The 19,707-nt window shown below is 41.1% G+C and overlaps 1 protein-coding gene across 2 annotated transcripts in view; it reads left to right on the top strand.

Moving 5' to 3' along the window:
• The window catches only part of PCSK1 (proprotein convertase subtilisin/kexin type 1), a 67,879-nt gene that overhangs the window by 27,102 nt on the left and 21,070 nt on the right, over positions 1–19,707 (top strand). Inside the window, exons 4-7 of one of the 2 annotated variants that reach the window (XM_040342496.1) lie at positions 2,234–2,380; positions 4,206–4,282; positions 10,689–10,715; positions 18,271–18,359. In XM_040342496.1, the coding sequence (XP_040198430.1) occupies positions 2,234–2,380; positions 4,206–4,282; positions 10,689–10,715; positions 18,271–18,359 (340 nt within the window). The remainder of the gene's footprint in view (positions 1–2,233; positions 2,381–4,205; positions 4,283–10,688; positions 10,716–18,270; positions 18,360–19,707) is intronic. The other variant, XM_040342504.1, reaches the window with a different exon arrangement.

The raw sequence follows: 19,707 nt of genomic DNA, 5'->3' as shown, positions 1-19,707 counted from the left end.
GCATTACTTACAGTATTTTCTGACTCAGTTGTATTACTTACTATTGATCCCTACGCCTTATATGTTACTTATTTTTGACCACTGCAATTTGTGAAACATGGACTTCTGGCCCTTGTACTTTGTGCATTACGTATTCTTAAATTATACACACTATGCATTACTTACTCTCGATCCCTGTTCTCTGTGCGTTACTTAATCTTGATTCCTGTACTTTGTGCGTTATGTACTCCAAACCCCTAAACTTTGTGCAACACGCACTTCTGACCCCTAAACTTTGCGCGGTACATACTCTTATCCCCTTTGTGTATTTTGTGTTACTGTCGCCAGCATTCTGTGCATTACATACACCTGAACTCTGTGAAATACACACTCCTAGCTCCTGCATTCTGTATGCTGTATTGTACAGTATATACTCCTGACCAAAACATTAATGGTCTTAACAGTTACTGGTTGTGTTAATGTAATTCTTGTTTAAGTTAAGCTCAGAAAAAGAGTTGGCTCTCTTTTCATATTCTGTGCACAGAAAAGCAAATGTCAAACACACACACACACACACACAGAAACAAACACAAACTGAACTGGATGGACCTGTTTCTTTATCCGTCCTAATAACTAATGGAAGGGCTTCATTTTTTTTTATTATTGTGCTGAGGTTTATATATGTCTGTGAGACTATCATTTGTGGCACAATGCTTAAAGCATATTTTGTGGGTACAAGGACTGTGCTATGTGTGCAAGCATAGTACGCTGCATTACGGTGGTATACCCCGGGTCACAATCTTCCTAGCAACACCCCTGATGTAAACGCTACCTGAATGTGAATGACATTAAAGTTTGCTAAAACACAGTAGGGGGTTATTAAGATGTTAGCACACAGAATCTGGGGCAGCTGTGCATATTAACCAATCAGCTTCTAACTGCAGCTTGTTCAATATAAGTTTTGACAATAAAATCTAGAAGCTGATTGGTTACTATGCACAGCTTCACCAGATTTAGTTTTAGTAAATCCTCAAAAGAGCATCTTAAACACTTTCCTTCATTTATGTATAGATTACGTTTTCACCTTGTTTTCAATCTTTGATACCGCTCTTTGCAGAGGGGCTGATTTGCTAAAGAATTTGAAAATGTTTACAACATAAAATGTGTGAAGATTTACTTCAATTGTTCAGTCAAGTGAAATACTTGTTTACTTATCGCAATCGCCTCATAATTGGATAACTAAAGTGGATATTCACACATTTTATTAGCTGAACATTCTCAAATCTTTTAGTAAATCAACCTCCTTTCCTTCTGTCTTTATACATGCACTTTAGCGATGTCGGCATGGAGTATTTCAGGGCAGGATGCACCTTGCTGCCGATTTGCATTGCAACACAGCAACATACTGACATGTGCTGTGATGATACACTACCAGAAGTGGCACATGCAACATTTTAGTATATTCTAGTGCATTAGGCAGCCTATTTAAATGAATGGGCTGGCTTAACGCAATGCAGGTTAACACAAGGTCCTACAAGATCAATCTATGTAGCAACCATCACTACATGTCTTAAGTATAGCGGTTTTTGAGATCCTGCTTTATTGGACACTTGCCCTACATGTTTGAAGTGTTCTGCAGTTGGTCAAGGACTGTGGATGAGGCTGGTGCCGGAGAGGAGATTGTGGATTTCCCCAATGCGGCAGTAGTCTTCATTGTGTAATATTAAAACTAATAGTTTAAAGTGGTTAAAATTGATTTTCTTACCTTAATTAAATGTTAATACCTTAAATGCATTCCCTGCATAGTTCCCTGAGTAGTTGTATTGCTCCCCCCCCAAACATTTACCTTTCTCGATCCAGCGCTGTGTCTGTCTACAGAGGCACAACACTATCTCTTCCTCTTCTCACAAGACACAGAGGCAGCAGCGAGAGTGATTGGCTCCTGCTGTTGCCAATCAAATCCTGTGCGGAGGGAGCAGGGTGTGGGTTCAAGCCGCACTGTGTGTATCTGTGGGCGCACACAGCTTGGCTCGAAGGTACAACCGCATGAGTGCCCCCATAGTAGCCAGCTTGCTATGGGGGCACTTGGAGAAGAGGAGAGCACTGGCAGGAGACTCCAGAGGCACAGAGTATAATAAAAAAAATAGTCTTTATAACCTCTTAACCACTTTAACAGTTTCCCATTCAAACAGGATTTTGTGTATACACTGTGAAGTGAGATACCCCTTTGTAATTCTTGTTCTTATGTTCACAGAGAGACACAAGAGTCAACCCAAAGTTGCCAAAGCTGGATTTACATGTCATACCAGTCTGGAGAAAGGGAATAACTGGGAAAGGCAGTGTTGTAACCGTTCTTGATGATGGGCTGGAATGGAACCATACAGATATCTATGCAAACTATGTATGTTTAAATTTCTAATTACTATCTGTTACTTTCTCTGACTTTGGGGAAAATGTATGTTAACATTTCTTAGGGTCCTAGGGTGACCACACTCACTTAACACACTGTATCCATGAAGGAACAGTGTTATCACCCTAGGCCAGAAAGTGTATTAGGGCTACAGAGCATTCCCTCCTCATCTCCACAGCATAAGGTAGAGGTGTTCTGTAGTACACAGAGGTAAACTTGGCAGGGCTGATAACACTGCTAGTGATAAAAATACAAATAATACAGAATGCACAGGATAGCACTGGATTTCAACAACTTTTTTTTACTATTTTGAAATATATATATATCATATGTATAATCAGTGGTGGCCTATCCATACAGGGTGCAGGGGCGCCGCACCCCTAATCCATGTGCCAGACCCCTAAATGGCTTCAAAAAAGGGTGGGCTCGGGGGGGGGCAGAGCACTGCGCCCTGAGCCCACCCAGTTGTGTGACAATAGCGAAATAATATTCGCTATTGTCTTCCAGATTCTCCTCCGGGCCAATGTCCTGAGACTCGATTGGCCCACAGGATAAGCGATCATATTGGCCGCCATGAAGGAGGAGATGCAGGGAAAGCCACCTTGAAGCTGAGGAGGAGGAGATGCAGGGTGAAGCCGCCTGGAGGAAGCACTGCCCGTGGCCTATATGGGGTAAGTTCGGGGCTGGTGACTGACCGACGGGGGAAAGAAAAAGATGGGAATTGTGCGCTTATTCAATAATGTGCCATAAAGTAATATACTCAAAGAATGAATATGATGAGTATCCAAACATACAAATAAATAAATGTGAATAAACTCCAACTAAAGTCCAATGGTAAGAGTTAGTTCAAACAAGGCTCATGAGATAGTCAGATAAGGAATTCTGTTGATGGATCTGAAAAAGCATCCAGATTCCAGGCGAAGACTATGTCCAAAACTTGGCATTAAAACATCTTGGGTATTTCCACATATAGAGGAAACAGCGCTCAAAGGAAACAAAGAACAGCCATAGTGCAATATTGCCAAATGAAAAGTACATTTATTTAGTAAAAAAACCTGCTTACATCAAGTAAGGATAAAAACCGCAGTAAAAAGCAATGGGAGTAGTGACACACAGGACTCCTCACCGTACTTCTGTTAAAACTCCACTGGAACTGATGTCACAAGGCTCCACCCGACGCGTTGCATCACTGGTCATGTGACTTCCTCAGGAACCAATGGGGGGGGGGGTTCGGGTATCACTTACAGTGATACAACCTCCCAGTCCTGTACAACACAACTTTCCAGTCCTGTACGACACAACTCCCTAGATCCCCTCAGTGCAGCTCCACAATCCGCTCCGCCAACAGCGATGATGTGATCACACAGTGATGTGAGCTCTGTGCGTGCCTTGTGATTGTTTGTTTGAAAATATAACACCAGCCGGAACTGTGTATAATATTTAACTTACCGGTAATACTTTCATTTGTATATTTAACACACCAAAAGTAGAAAGTAAGAGAAGTTAATTTTTAGGATTTATATACACTTTAATCCGACATTTACAAAGGTGGAGGAAATGTAAAAAGGAAAACGTATCAGTTTGTTGAGGCTAAAGCCTTGCACTCTTCTTCCTAAGGCATTAGTCAGGTGCCATTATAGGTACAGTTCTCACAGACAAGGGAATGTAGATTGCTATAAGAATGTACATTCTTTACATTTCTGGAAAGTAAATTGCATTTGATAAAGTGGAGGCTCCGTTTTTGTCACTGAGTAGACTGGAATACAACGTGGACGTTATGCTTTATATTATCCTAACTTGATGCTTTGTATTTCAGGATCCAGAAGCAAGTTATGACTTTAATGATAATGACAAAGACCCGTTCCCAAGATATGACATTACAAATGAGAACAAGTGAGTATCCATGGTAACACTCCTTGCGTTCCGCAACCTTCTGCAACCAACAGACTAATTCAAAGAGCAATTTGTAACATTTAAAAATATACATACTCCTGTTTAACCCACAAAAATGTAAATGGTTCTTTTTAGCCATTGTTGCTATTTAAAACTGATTTTATTATTTGTAATTTATAGCCACATTTCTCTGCTTTGTTAAAATATATAGCCCTTGTGGTGGTAGTCACTGAGAAACAAAGTAAGAAAAATATATTTACATGGACACTGTAATCAATAGCAATGTTTTTGTAGCCTCTGTCAAGTTTTTGTTAAAGAGCATGTTGATGTTGGTGATCTGTTGGCTGCTTGTGATTATGGCAATGTAACAAATCATTAACACACACCGACACAAACTCAAAATGGATTTCTTCTAAGCTGAACAATGAATTTGATTTCTAAGATATACAGTATTCTTATATATGACATATCAACATTAGTTAGTGTTGGTCAACAGGGCATAAATATAGGAAGCAAGATAACTGTACCTTTCTGCCCCACAATATCAAATTATTATAAGCCAGATTTTTACCCTAATAATAAAAGAAGGGAAGTTTTACATTTGTTTCACAAACATGTAGAGAAGGAACTCGTTTTGTTGGCTGAAGCAAGACACTAATACTGGTTTCTACAATATGACAGAACGATATTATTATTGTTTTATTTCTTGTGGTTGAACTTGATGGACTTGTGTCTTTTTTCAACCTGACTTACTATGTAACTACCGTATTTATCTTCCTATAGTGCGCACTGGCGTATAGTGCACACCCCCAACCTAGAAGGGAAATTTCAGGAAAAAAAAGAAAATACTTACAGTTGAATGCCCCTCGTCGGTGTCTTGCACGGCGTCCATCGGCGGCCTTGTTTGGTCCGGCGTCCGTCTGCGGCCTTGGTGGTGTCCTCCCCGCTTCTCCCGTGCTGTTTTTGAGCCGATCCCCCCTTTCCGCGCTGTGTTTGAATGCCGCTGCCGACATATACCGAGCGCAGTACACTGGGGCAGGCTCGGCCACGCTCGGCTCCTCTCGCATAAAGGCTAGGAGGCGGCACAGGGCGTGACCGCGAGCGGAGCCAAGCCTGGCCGAGTATACTCGAGTGTACTGCGCTCGGTATATGTCGGTGGCGGCGTTCAAACACAGTGCGGGAAGTGGATATCGGCGTATATCGCGCACCCACGATTTTCCCCTGATTTTAAGGGGAAAAAAGTGCACGGAATACGCCGATAAATACGGTATGTAAGAACAAGAGAGAGGCTTTATGACCCCATTGCATCTTTCAAGTAAGAGATGGATACATTTATACATTTTTAAGTATCCATGGGAATTATGGACAAAGATTTAGCACCTGTTAGCACCTGCCTTTCCTGTGGCCCCAATTATTTATTATCTCCCAAAGGGGGGAAAGGGGTCATCGCTACTGCTTGGCTGACCTATTGTCCTTAGCAACAGGTTCCTTTGTAAACATTTGGGCAATGGTCAGGTTCCTTCAGCCGTTGGGGTGGAAATCACTTTCCTGCCTAAGAAATGCAAAAAATTATAAAAAAAAACAACTAAAAAACAGAAATGAAATGTTAACCTTAAATGGTTGATGTGGTGTCAGCTTTACACTCATATATCCCTCATTTGTATGTTAACCCTGTAAGAGCCGCTACATAGATGCCCAGGGTCCCCCTTTTCCAGTAATTAAAATAAAAGTCATCTTCTGTAGCCTCAAGGGCAGCTTACAAAGTACTTCGTATGCCCTGCAGGTGAACTTGACTGGTCGTGTTGACCCAGAAGTACTAATTCCTGATTTAGTTGAAAGAAATAAACCCTTCGAATAAAAGTCTTTAAATGCACCATTACCAATAATCTTTTTTCCAGCTTAGGGCTCCAATCTCTGATACCCTCTTGGGGCAGGAAACTGCTAACAGAAAGTCATTCTGAATATTTTCACACGTTAAACTTTGAGAAAGAAAGCACGTCCAACACAAGCAGAATATTTCATTTAGGACCCTAACACACCTGAGCGTTTTCAGCTTGTAAAACGCTCATCTCAAAAGTTTCCGAAGCGCCCAACAAGCAAAATCCCATTTATTTAAATGGCCCCTGTTCACATCTGAAATTTCTGTCGCCTGAAGCATAACGCCTAAAGCTCAAAAAAGTACATGAGCTTCTATTTAGACAGATTACAGGCGTGTTTCTGCCTTTTACATTGGTGACCTTTCGACCTGTACAAAAATGTTGCAAAAACTCCAGAAAAAAATCAGAAAAAAATTCAGAAAAACGCCATAAAAACACCTGAAACTGATACACTCAGGTGTGAATGCAGCCTTAAAGGCTTTTTTAACCACTTAAGGACAGAAGGGGCCAGATTCACAAAAGGGATACGACGGCGTTTCTCCTGATACGCCGTCGTATCCCTGTTTCTATCTATGCGACTGATTCATAGAATCAGTTACGCATAGATATCCCTAAGATCCGACAGGTGTAATAGTTTTACACTGTCGGATCTTAGGATGCAGTACCGCGGCCGCCGCTGGGGGGAGTTTTCGTCGTAAACCAGCGTCGGGTATGCAAATTAGGAGTTACGGCGATCCACAAAGCTTTTTCCCGTCGTTACGTCGCCGCGAGTGTTAGTTTTCCGTCGCAAAGATAGGGCACCTTTTACAAAGTGGAAAATTACTCCACCATGTAAAAGTATACCCGTCTTTCCCGCGTCGCTTTTGAATTTTAAAAAAAAAATATATTTTTCCCGGCGCAAGTCTATTTTTCACGTCGCGATTCACAAAACGTCGGCGCGTCGTAATTTCGCGCAAAGCACATCGGGAAATTTGCGTCAGGAGCATGCGCAGTACATCCGGCGCGAGAGCGCGCCTAATTTAAATGGTACCCGCCCCATTTGAATTGGCCCGCCTTGCGCTGGACGGATTTACGATACACCGCCGCAAATTTCCAGGTAAGTGCTTTGTGGATCGGGCACTTAGACAGAAAATTTGCGGCGGTGTAACGTAAATCGGTTACGTTACGCTGCGCCCGGGCTACGTGAATCTGGCCCAAGGTGTTTTTCAGATTCAGCGTTTACAAGACTAAAACAGTTTTTTTTGCTATAAAATTACTTAAAACCCCCAAAAATTATATATTTTTTTCTAACATCATAGAGAATAAAATGGCGGTCATTGCAATACTTTTTGTCACACCGTATTTGCGCAGCGGTCTTACAAGCGCACTTTTTTTGAAAAAAAATTACTTTTTTGAATTAAAAAATAAAACAACAATAAATTTGGGACAATTTTTTTAAATATTGTGAAAGATAATGTTACGCCGAGTAAAATGATATCCAACATGTCACGCTTAAAAATTGCGCCCGCTCGTGGCATGGCGTCAAACTTTTACCCATTAAAATCTCGATAGGCGACGTTTAAAAAATTCTATAGGTTGCATTTTTTGAGCTACAGAGTAGCTAGAATTATTGCTCTCGCTCTAACGATCGCGGCGATACCTCACTTGTGTGGTTTGAACACCATTTTCATATGCGGGCGCTACTCGCGTATGCGTTCGCTTCTGCGCGCAAGCTCGTCGGGACGGGGCGCTTTAAAATATTTTTTTTTTGTTTTCTTATTTAATATTATTGATTTTATAATTTTTTACACTGAAATAATAAAAAAAAAATGTATCACTTTTATTCCTATTACTAGGAATGTAAACATCCCTTGTAATATAAAAAAGCATGACAGGTCCTCTTAAATATGAGATCTGGGGTCAAAAAGACCTCAGATCTCATATTTAGACTTAAATGCAAGAAAAAAAAAAAAAAAGGAAAATTTGTCATTTAAAAAAATTACAACAAAAAAATTGTCTCCTTAAGACGCTGGGCGGGACTGACGTTTTGACGTCACTTCCGCCCAGCAAAGCTATGAGGACGGGTGGGGGTCATCTTGCCCTCACTCGAGTCCTCACACACTAGGCAGCAGCACCCGATCTCCTCCGCCGCTACCGACGGCTACGGTAAGCGGCGGAGGGTGCAGGAGAGCGGCGGGAGGGGGGCCCCTCTCCCGCCAACGATAACGGCGATCTCGCAGCGAATCCGCCGCGGAGACCGCCGTTATCGTTTACCGGACCGTCCACTGAAAAGATGGATACCTCGGTTGTGGCAGCAGCTGCTGCCGTTACCGAGATATCCATCTTTAAAAAGAGGACGTACATATACAGTGGGCGGTCGGTAAGTGGTTAAATAACAAACATGTTATACTTACCTCCACTGTGCAGTTCGTTTTGCACACAGTGGCCCCGATCCTGGTCTTCTGGGGTCCCTCGGCGACTGTCGCGGCTCCTTCACACAGACATGTGAGCGAGCATGCATGGTGTGTAGCTGTTGCGGGCGTGCTCCCGTGATACAGCGGCGACCATAGCTGCCGCTGTATCGCTCGGCCCCGCCCCCGGTGTGCCGTATCATTGGATGTGATTAACAGCAGCGCCAGCCAATGGCTGCGCTGCTTTCAATCCAACCACTGCAGCCAATCAACGGCCGGGCTTCAACACGAGGAGGATGACTGAGGCGAGCGCATGACTTTCGAAGGGTCAGGTAAGTAAAACGGGATTCTGGGGGGGGGGGGCGGCATCATCTGATGTTTTTAGGGTGAAAAAAATGTACCTTTACAACCCCTTTAAGGAAAAAAGGCACAAAGATGTTTGGCTGCTTTTAAAAACTCTACCATTCATTTCTTGGTAGCCTTTTTCTTGGAAGTAAAGCTGGTAAGAGGTGAAATCTGAACTTTCCATAAATGAACACTTTGGTCTTTATCCATGCCCTTCTGGAGGAATTCCAGGACATGGCATATCCTGGGCTTTTCTTGTGAAAGAGGGAGAATGGAGGCAAAATTTACAAATTCATCAGGAATTCCATCGTAAATTCAATTTTACTTGCTTTGCTAGAAGAAAGAAGAATGTCCAATAAAGCTCCAAGATAGGGGGGCTTGGTCTGAAGCACAACCAAGATGGACACTTTCTAGAGGAGCTCTGCCAAATGCCCCCATGTATATTTAGCACAATGGGGAAAATCGGTCGGGTCGGCACCCCCCTCTCATTCCTACACTCCCAACTGGAAAAAAACTGCCTCAGATGTTCAGATCCCAACAGGGAAGCACAGCCATCCCCCTCTATCCCGGAGAGCTTCTCCAGCCAAGCGTCAGGCTCTGCTAAGGCTTCCCTGCTAACTGCCCTGCTGCAAGACATTAAGAATACCCTATCTTCTGCCATAGCTGACCTGTGGGCAGACCTGGGTACAGTGACTGTATTCTAATCTATTTTTTTCAATTCAAATTTACTCTATTTGAATTTTGGGAAATGGTTATATTTTTTTCTATTCTATTATTTTTTTTATTAATATTCCTTTATTTTCTATTCTAATCTTTTATTTCTATTTTATTATTTTCTATTCTATTCAAAGGTGAATTTATTATATTAAAATTTCAGAAGAAGGTTATATTATTTAAAAAAAAAATTCTATTAAATTCTATTGTTTTTTTCTATTCTTTTATTTTTTTCTATTCTTTTCAATTCTATTCTTTTCTTTTTCTAATCTTTTTTATTATTTGCTATTCCTCCATTTTTTTATTCTAGTTTATTCTGTTGTTTTATCAATTATATTCCTTTATTTTCTAGTATATCCCTTTATTTTCTATTATATATTTTCTATAACGTTATTTTGTATTTTGTTCTGTTTTACTATATTCTATTCTATTCCATTAATTTATTTTATATTATATTTTTTTCTATACCTTGATTTGGTATTCTGTTCTGTTTTACTATATTAAATTATATTCTTTTATTTTCTATTCTATCCTTTTCTATTTTATTCTATTCATTTACTATCTCTTTGGAAATTCAAAATCAAGACGAAAACAATTTAAATACGATCCAAATTCGATTTGAAAACTAATGAAATTCCCTTCAAAATTTTGTTTTGTTTTTTCGGATTCGTTTACATTCACTATTATTGTAATTTGGAAATTCATATACATCTATATAATGAAAAATATGTCGGAATTTTTTGATTTGGAACTAAACAAATCCTTCTTTCTGCTAGTGGGCAAGGACTATGTACGTAAGAGTGGGAAGGTCAGGGGTAGCAGAGGGATCTCTCATCTCCAGGGGGTTTATGGTCATACATAAGACTTTGTTGTTGCTTTATTTAGCGTAATTGGGGCGTTCTGGAGTTTCTCTTCCCCCCACTTCAGTTTGCCTGTTTGGGGAGTGGTGACCTGCCCTACCACTGACCTTTAGTTTTCCTGCAGGATATTTTATTTTGCTGTGCTATAAGCCTTGATTTGAGTAGATATCATGAACCTTTTGTCGTTTATGTTAACTAAGGTTCTTTCTAATCCCCACAGGAAGTCAACAAGACAATATTTTCGGCGGTGAGTATTACTCCCCCGGCAGACTAGACTCTTGGTCACGCTTTCTGTGTTCCCCTTCAGCAGAGGCATGATTCCTCTGCTGTCCCTCCCCGAGGTGAGGCCATTATTTTCCCTAATTGAGGGTCCCGCATATTTTTTTGGTTTCTATAGCGGTACCCTCGCTGGGTTGTTTTTGAGGCCTTGTTCCCTCGGTTTGTTTTAATATTTTTTTCCTCTTTCTTTTGCTCCCTCTTCTTACTTATCTTTCTTTTTTCGTGTTTGTCCGCTTTGCTTTTCTTGCTGTGGCGGTGTTGCGGCGGAGGGGGTGAGCGTTATGGGAGACTTCTCTACCATCTCGTCATGCCTTTCCCAACAGCTATAGTTGGCGTGCGCTTCGATAAGTGTACTTTGGCATTGTGCCCTTTTGCGACCATGGGGTCACCTCAGAGTGGAGCTGGCTCTCAAACTTGGAAATTTGTATGCCTTAATGCCAAGGGGTTGAATTCCATGAAAAAGCGTTCCCTTTTCTTCCATAAGCTGTTTAAACACAATGTTAGCATTGCCTTTGTACAAGAGACACACTTCCATGCAAACCACTTTCCTAAATTATACAACCATAATTTTCTGGTGGGTTACCACTCTACGAACAGCTAAGCTAAAACTAAGAGCGTGTCCATCCTGTTCTCACATACCGTATCAGCTTTTGGATCAATGCCCAGACCCTGAAGGGAGGTATCTATTTCTTAACGGCACCATCCAGGGTAAACCAGTTACTTTTGCAAACATATACAGCCCTAATGTTGGCCAGGTACCTTTCATGTGAAAGGTCAGTGAGATTTTACTGGATTGTTCTCAATGTATCCTGGTAATGGTATCCTGGTAAAGGGTAGAGATTTTAACCACTTCCTTACTGGACTATAGCCGAAAGACGGCTACAGCGCGGCTCTCTAGTCCTGGGAGGACATCCATGTATGTCTTCACGGAACCACACTCCATGAGCCTCATCAGTGCCTCCTCATCTGTGCCACCTATCAGTGTCCATCAGTGCAGCGTATCAGTGCCCATCAGTGCAGCTTCATCAGTGAATAAAAAAATTACTTATTTACAAAATAACTTAAAGAAATCTCTATCTGTTCCCAAAAAAAAACTGCTACAAATTTCATATGGGTACAGTGTTGCATGACCGTGCGATTGTCATTCAAAGTGTGACAGCTAAGGATGAGCCGAAAACCCCCCTGTTCGGTTAGCATCAGAACTTGCGAACACACCAAATGTTCTTGTGAACTTTAGAACCCCGTTAAAGTCTATGGGACTCGAACATTTGAAATCTAAAGTGTTAATTTTAAAGGCTAATATGCAAGTTATTGTCCTAAAAAGTGTTTGGGGACCTGGGTCCTGTCCCAGGAAACATGTATCAATGCAAAAAAAGTTTTAAAAACTGACGTTTTTTCAGAAGAAGTGAATTTAATAATGCTAAAAGTGAAACAATAAAAGTGTAATATTACTTTAATTTTGTACCTAGGGAGGGTGAAAGTCAGTATGTGAAAAAACGCATGTTTCCCGTACATAGAACTGTCCCTGCACAAAGTGTCATTTCTGAAAGAAAAAAAGGCATTTAAAACCGGCTTTGTGGCTCTAATGAATTGTCGGCTCTGGCAATTCAGAGATGATTCATTCATAAAAAATAAAAATAAAAAAGCTGGGGGTCCCCCCAAATTCCATTAACAGGCCCTTCAGGTCTGATATGGATATTAAGGGGAACCCCGCCGTCAATTTAAAAAAAATGACATGGGGTTCCCCCCAAATATCCATACCAGACCCTTCAGGTCTGGTGTGGATTTTAAGGGGAACTCCACCTCAATTTAAAAAAAATGACATGGAGTTCCCCCCAAAATCCACACCAGACGCTTATCTGAGCACGTTAACCGCACCAGGCTACATGCCCTCAACATGGGGAGGATGTCCCCATGTTGATGGGGACAAGGGCCTCATCCCCACAACCCTTGCCCAGTGGTTGTGGGGGTCTGCGGACGGGGGGCTTATCATAATCTGGAAGACCCCTTTAACAAATCGGACCCCCAGATCCTGCTCCCCCCTATGTGAATTGGTAATGGGGTACACTGTACCTCTACCATTTCATGAAGGAAGTGTAAATAGTTTAAAAAAAAAACACACAGACACCGTAGAAAAAAATCCTTTATTAAAAAAAAAAAAAAAATCCAGCGATGTGAATCCACTCTCGGCCTGGCCCGGCCCCCCGCTCCAACATTGTCTTTCCAGCAACGGATGATCTCTCCAGCGACTGGTGATCAGCGGTCCGGTCCAGCGATGAGAAGATCCATCCGTCCAGAGCGCAGCAGGTGAGCGCTGGAGCTGTGACATTTCTTATATAGGGGAAGCGGCCACCCGTCACGTGACCCCGCCCCCTCTGACGCACCCTCGTACGTCACTGGGAAAGACCCGCTGATCACCTGTCGCTGGAGAGATCATCCATCGCTGGATAGAAGACCACGTTGGAGCGGGGGGCCGGGCCGAGAGTGGATTCACATCGCTGAATTTTTATTTATTTTTTATTAATAAAGGATTTTTTTCTACGGTGTCTGTGTGTTTTTTTTTTAACTATTTACACTTCCTTCGTGAAATGGTAGAGGTACAGTGTACCCCATTACCAATTCACATAGGGGGGGCAGGATCTGGGGTTCCAGATTCTGATAAGCCCCCCGCCCGCAGACCCCCACAACCACCGGGCAAGGGTTGTGGGGATGAGGCCCTTGTCCCCATCAACATGGGGACATCCTCCCCATGTTGAGGGCATGTGGCCTGGTGCGGTTCAGGAGAGGGGGGGCTGCACTCTGTCCCCCCCTCTTTTCTGCGGCCGGCCAGGTTAACGTGCTCGGAAAAGGGTCTGGTGTGGATTTTTGGGGGAACTCCACGCCATTTTTTTAAAAATTTGGGGTGGAGTTCCCCTTAAAATCCACACCAGACCTGAAGGGTCTGGTATGGATATTTGGGGGGAACCCCACGTCATTTTTTTTTAAATTGACGGTGGGGTTCCCCTAAATATCCATATCAGACCTGAAGGGCCTGTTAATGGAATTTGGGGGGACCCCCAGCTTTTTTATTTTTATTTTTTATGAATGAATCATCTCTGAATTGCCAGAGCCGACAATTCATTAGAGCCACAAAGCCGGTTTTAAATGCCTTTTTTTCTTTCAGAAATGACACTTTGTGCAGGGACAGTTCTATGTACGGGAAACATGCGCTTTTTCACATGCTGACTTTCCACCCCCCCTAGGTGTGAAATTTAAAGTAATATTACACTTTTATTGTTTCACTTTTAGCATTATTAAATTCACTGCTCCTGAAAAAAAAAACGTTTTTTTGCATTGATACATGTTTCCTTGGACAGGACCCAGGTCCCCAAACACTTTTTAGGACAATAAATTGCATATTAGCCTTTAAAATTAACACTTTAGATTTCTCCCATAGACTTTAACAGGGTGTTCCGCGGCTTTTCGAATTTGCCGCGAACACCCCTAATTGTTCGTTGTTCGCCGAACAGGCAATGTTCGAGTCGAACATGAGTTCGAATCGAACTCGAAGCTCATCCCTAGTGACAGCAATGAAAGCTGAAAATTGGCCTGGTTAGGAAGGGGGTATAAGTGCCTAGTAAGCAAGTAGTTAACCTCCCATTGTATGAATAGAGAACCCTCATATGTGGGTCTTTCAGCGGCAACAAAAAATAACCAAAAATAAGTAAATAACTTGTGTCTTACAATAGAATCTAACATCATTACAAAAAACTTTATTTACATCATAGATTATAAAAAAAACTCATTACATTATGTTTAAAAGGGATAGCTATTTTCCATAAAGCTTGTATTTGTACAGTATACTCAAATTACCATTAGAACCTGTTGCTGGATACCTTGAATGGTGCCTCTTCAGTTTGTAACAAAGCCCTATGGACAATTAAAAAATGTCTGACCCCTGGAGTTCGCTGTTTCCACCAGTTGAGGTTTTTACATTTTCCCTCCTACCCCACAATAAGTATTCTAGAATTTACTTATTTTTCCTTTCCCAGCCAGACTTACCATATCTGGCGAAGGCGATGATCGAGTCACTAGTGTTTTCTGACCATCACCCGATTACACTTGCCCTATTACTGAAGGTTTGGTATACTAAACTTTGGCTTCTGAATGCCTCATTGCTACCAGACCTACTGGACTCTTTGCGGTTGCAATCAAACCTTCAGGAGTTTTTTTCCCTCAACGACACAGCAGACACATCTCCTATTATACAATGGGAGGCGCACAAAAGCGCCATTAAGGGAGAACTCTTGGCTTTGGCGGAAAACCGAAAGAGGATCCACCAACAGACAGTACTGACCTATTGACGCATATGCATACGCTGGAACGGACACACAAACAATTCTGACAAGGGCAACATACCAACAATTCAAAGATTTGTGCCAAGAACTTTTGAATGAGATGGGCATATGCACCTGCAATCGGTTGCTGCTTAACCAAAAGTTATTTTATGAAACTTCTATTGACGACATCCTTAGGTGAAACCGCTTTCTTTAATTTTTTTTTGATAAGAAATGTTACAGTGGGCTTTCAGTTTTTCTCACCGACAGTGTTTGGCACCCAACAGGTAGGGAAGTGGCTCAGTGTGCTAGGCTTGAAAATTGCAGACTTTCCTGATTTTAGGCAATTGGCTGTGCATGCAAAGTGCACACTCGATGCTAGCCATGGACAGTCAAATCAAGGTAGCTGAGAACAGGCACAGGGCAGTATGCCCTTGCTACATAATGTGTTAGTAGAGAAGGAGGGGAGCACTATTCCACATCCTCACTCTTGGCGCTGGACGACATCATCCTGACGCTGAACTGTGTCCCGGGAGATTCTTCTCTCATTTCCTATCCACATGGCAAAGGACAGAAATAATGGGGAAATATTTACAATAAAACTTGTTAAAGGTACTCTTTTGAGTAGACACACAAAAGCTCAAAAGCTGTGATATAAGAAAACTAGTTATAAGCACTAATCCCCTATAATGATAAATTATGTACAGTAGATTTATAGAGAGAAATAAAAACTGTAGTCATATAAACCATTTGTGAATGTTCTGCTCAAATCTGGTAACTGCCATATTCTGGTGAATTCATAAGGAGTGTTTTAACAAACACTGCTTCATCCAATGCATCTAGGATTCTGTTGCTAGGAAGATATTATCTGTATTTCATCCTCCATCAGCATTTAATGGTGATCAGTGGAAATATATTTGCAGCTACTGTATATTCTTCTTTAATTTACTATTAAAGAGCAACTTCAGGTAACAGATATTAAATCAGTGAACTGCCTAGTGCTATCCAGGAATCATCTATATATAAAGATGAGCAACTACAGCATAGTGTATGGTATGTGTAAATTAGATGAATCTGCATTGCTTCAGATGTTTTATCCCTTTCATCCAGTCACATATTCAGGAAACACTGGATATAAGAATTAATTTTAATATGCCTTTATTCTAAACTTTACCAAATTCCTTCTATTCTTGGGCTAGGCAGGGTAAATATACTAAACATTACAGCATTGCCTTGTATTTTGTTTACTTTACAGATGACTCCCTTTAGATTGGCCTGTCCTGTCCTTCGTCTGGCAGTTACCTGTTTAAAAGTCTGTTTATACAATTCGTTTTGGAATAACAAGAAATGCCACCTGGATTTCACAATACTCAAATGTCCAAAATGCTAGGTAGCCTGGGCCTCCCCAATGTGTCCCTTTACTATAAGTAAAGGATACTTGCCTGGCATCATTCATTAACTCCAAGCTATGGGTGCTAATGGAGAAAATCATGGCAAGATGAAATTTGGCACATGCACCTTGGCTGGCGAATCCCTTCTGAGGACTCTCATACGCCATCTCCCCCATACTATGCATGCCCTTTTGGTGTGAGATGTGGTTAATCAAAAGAGCATATTTGAACCACCAACCATATCTTGCCTCCCATATCACCCCTCTCACCAGTTGGTGGGTTCCTGGTTTCCTCTGGGTGAACACCAAGGTTTCTTTAAGACATGGGTGTCTGATGGGGCACATATGGATACATTTCTTGAGGAGGATTGACTGCTTCCATTGGGAGATTTAAGGGGATGTTTTGGGAGTTTTTCATTGGAACATTGGAGGTACAGACAAGTACTTTTATTAACAAAATCAATAAATAAAAAAACATTTATACTATTTCTGCTCTCAACAGCCTTCAAAATGCTCTTTGTCATCTATGACCCAATTTAAACAGCTATGTAAAATGTCTGATCCCAGTTAAAATGATTTCTCTATTATACAAATTGAAGGATTCTTATTAGATCCCAGGGCAGCTTACTCTTTCTTAAATCATGGTAACAGGACTTGGACTTTGACCTACATTGTAACTGCGCCACAAATTTCCCAAATGGTCAGGTTGACCCATAATTTCTTGATAGACTCCAGAGGGCAGCAAACCTGTTATACAAAATTACAAAGATTTTAGCTATAGACTTGCTGGATGCCCTGGGCCCAGTTCTCCTCCATTTGCCTCCAATGTCTACTAAGTAATATAAACAATGTGCATTGCCTCACCTCTTGAATGCAGCCAAGTTTTTGATCCCCTTTTTCTGGAGACAGACTTGGGTACCAACAAGAGAGGATTTGATCAGAAAGATGAAAGAGGTAGTCAAGCTGAATGATCACTAGCAACTTGTAGAGATTAGTATGATAATTTTTTACAATGCTAGGAAAATCTGGATGCATCATAGGCATTTCTGGACCCAGCCTGTGGCGCTGAATCTTCTTCATTCCCAAACATCTCCCTTCCCTTGGGGCTCGTGGATGAGGAAAGCCTGTAAAGGTGTTTATACTGTATGCTCTCCTTTGTATACATAATGCCCTTCCATTTTTCACTCCTCTCATTCTAGCTGCGGGAAACCAACCTGAACCTACTTAGTTATTTCCTGATATTACTGGTTATAGTTTGTTTGTCTCTATAGCCATATTGACTTCTGCTGTTTTTTTCCCCCTGGTGTCACTTCACGTTAGTGGGTGGGTAAATGCTCTTTTGACAGACGATACTTTATGGTACAACACTGAAGGTACTAGAACTGTTTATCTATAAGCTTTACTCCCTGTGTGTTCTTTTGTAAAACAAAAATAATTGTACAGATAGAAACCACAGAATTCTCAATATCGTTGTAATTGCAAGTGCTCCATCTTTTAAATAAAGATAATTTAAAAAATGTTATTCAGTCTGGTCAGAGGTATCACCTTAAGGGCAATTCAGAGTTGAGTTAAAGCATTCCACACACACAGGTCATTGGTGATGAACAGACTGGCCAGCATTTTAACGTGCTCAGATTGAGTGCCCCCCTCCTGAGGAACATGGGAACATGTGCAATTGCTAGAATTTAAAGTAGCCTAGTGCACACATTCCATTATTAAAATGAGAGCTATTCAGCTGGTAGGATATGCCTCTTGATTAACGTTTCATGCAGAATTTCATTGGATTGGGATTACATATTATCTGTCTTTATTTCTAGACATGGAACGAGATGTGCAGGAGAAGTTGCAATGGTTGCAAACAACCACAAATGTGGAGTTGGTGTTGCTTATAATGCCAAAGTAGGAGGTAATATTACATTTCTATTTTGCAGGGATACGTTAAATTTAATTTATTATGTATGCAGACGCTCTTGTGATTTTTGTGAAACTAATCAGAACTTTCCCTCATTGTTTTCCACGTGTATAAGTACAATATACAACATTTTCTGTTCACACTTATAAATCCTTTTACAGTTCATAGAATTTGCCCAAAGCTGAAGTGCCTACAGACTTGTATTATTAGGAAGTTTAGCTAATGGACAAGACATATAATAGGTTAGAATGCTTCTTTATCCAATAGCAAGATCCACTAGCTATTGCATTATAGAACGCAAGCCATGACTTGGGACTGAATCAGGTGCCAACATCCCAATGTATAGAGTACAATTAAGAAGCACAATGAAAAATAATGTTAATTTGGATAAAATAATGTCCATGTAAAGGCAAAAAAGATAATGCAATTTGCTCATATATTGCAATGTTGACGTGATGTGATTTTTCGAAATATATCTTCCTCATGGACAAGATGAAACTTTATATATAATCAGTGAGTAAGTATTTATCAGCCATAATGGTTAAAAACAATGCAGCCTGTGGACCTTATAGGCATCTGGTCCAACCAGCCACACCAGTCCTGTTTGAGGTATAAATGGCCAGATGATAGTTATTGCACCATCACTGCCTGCAGCTTATTTAGCTTCCAGTCATAATTTGCAATGTGTTAAAATGTTCTTAGCATAGTTACATAGTAGGCAAGGTTTTTAAAAAGACACAAGTCCATCAAGTCCAACCTATGAGCAGAATCCTTAAATATTGTATGTGCCAGTATACTGGTACACAATGGTTTCTGTGTGCCCCAGTTTAATTTGGCAGGATTTAGTAGTGACTCATAGTCAAAAGTCTTTGGTTTGCAAGTTTATGCACAATACAAGAGAGCGTGTTTGTATCTATCACCAGCCCAGTCTATACTGGCATTTTGCTGATGTGTACCCTACACACTAAATGGATCCAGTAATCCACAAAGTGTTGCTACAAACATCTGTGTTCACCACAGAGATTCATTTCTCTATTATCTATGTAGTGGACACATTTAGACAGGGTCCCCCATGAGTGCTCATACATGAGAGGATAGCAGCAAAGGACACTTGTCAGTAAAAGACAGATGTTTTAAAAGCTATACTATATGCCTACTGAAATACCAGGTTAAGTAATTCTCTGGAGCTGTGATATAATCTCCTTGCGGCATTGTGGTTACATATTTAGTCATTGCCTCCACGCTACATCTAAAATCACATACAGATGGAACACTCTGATACATCATTAGAACCGTCATTAAAGATTCATTTTATTCAAGAGGAGTATTCAGGGCACCATCT

This window comes from Rana temporaria, chromosome 1 (genome assembly GCF_905171775.1).
Source record: "Rana temporaria chromosome 1, aRanTem1.1, whole genome shotgun sequence".
Lineage (NCBI taxonomy): Eukaryota > Metazoa > Chordata > Amphibia > Anura > Ranidae > Rana > Rana temporaria.
This window is presented reverse-complemented; position numbering and strand designations above follow the sequence as displayed.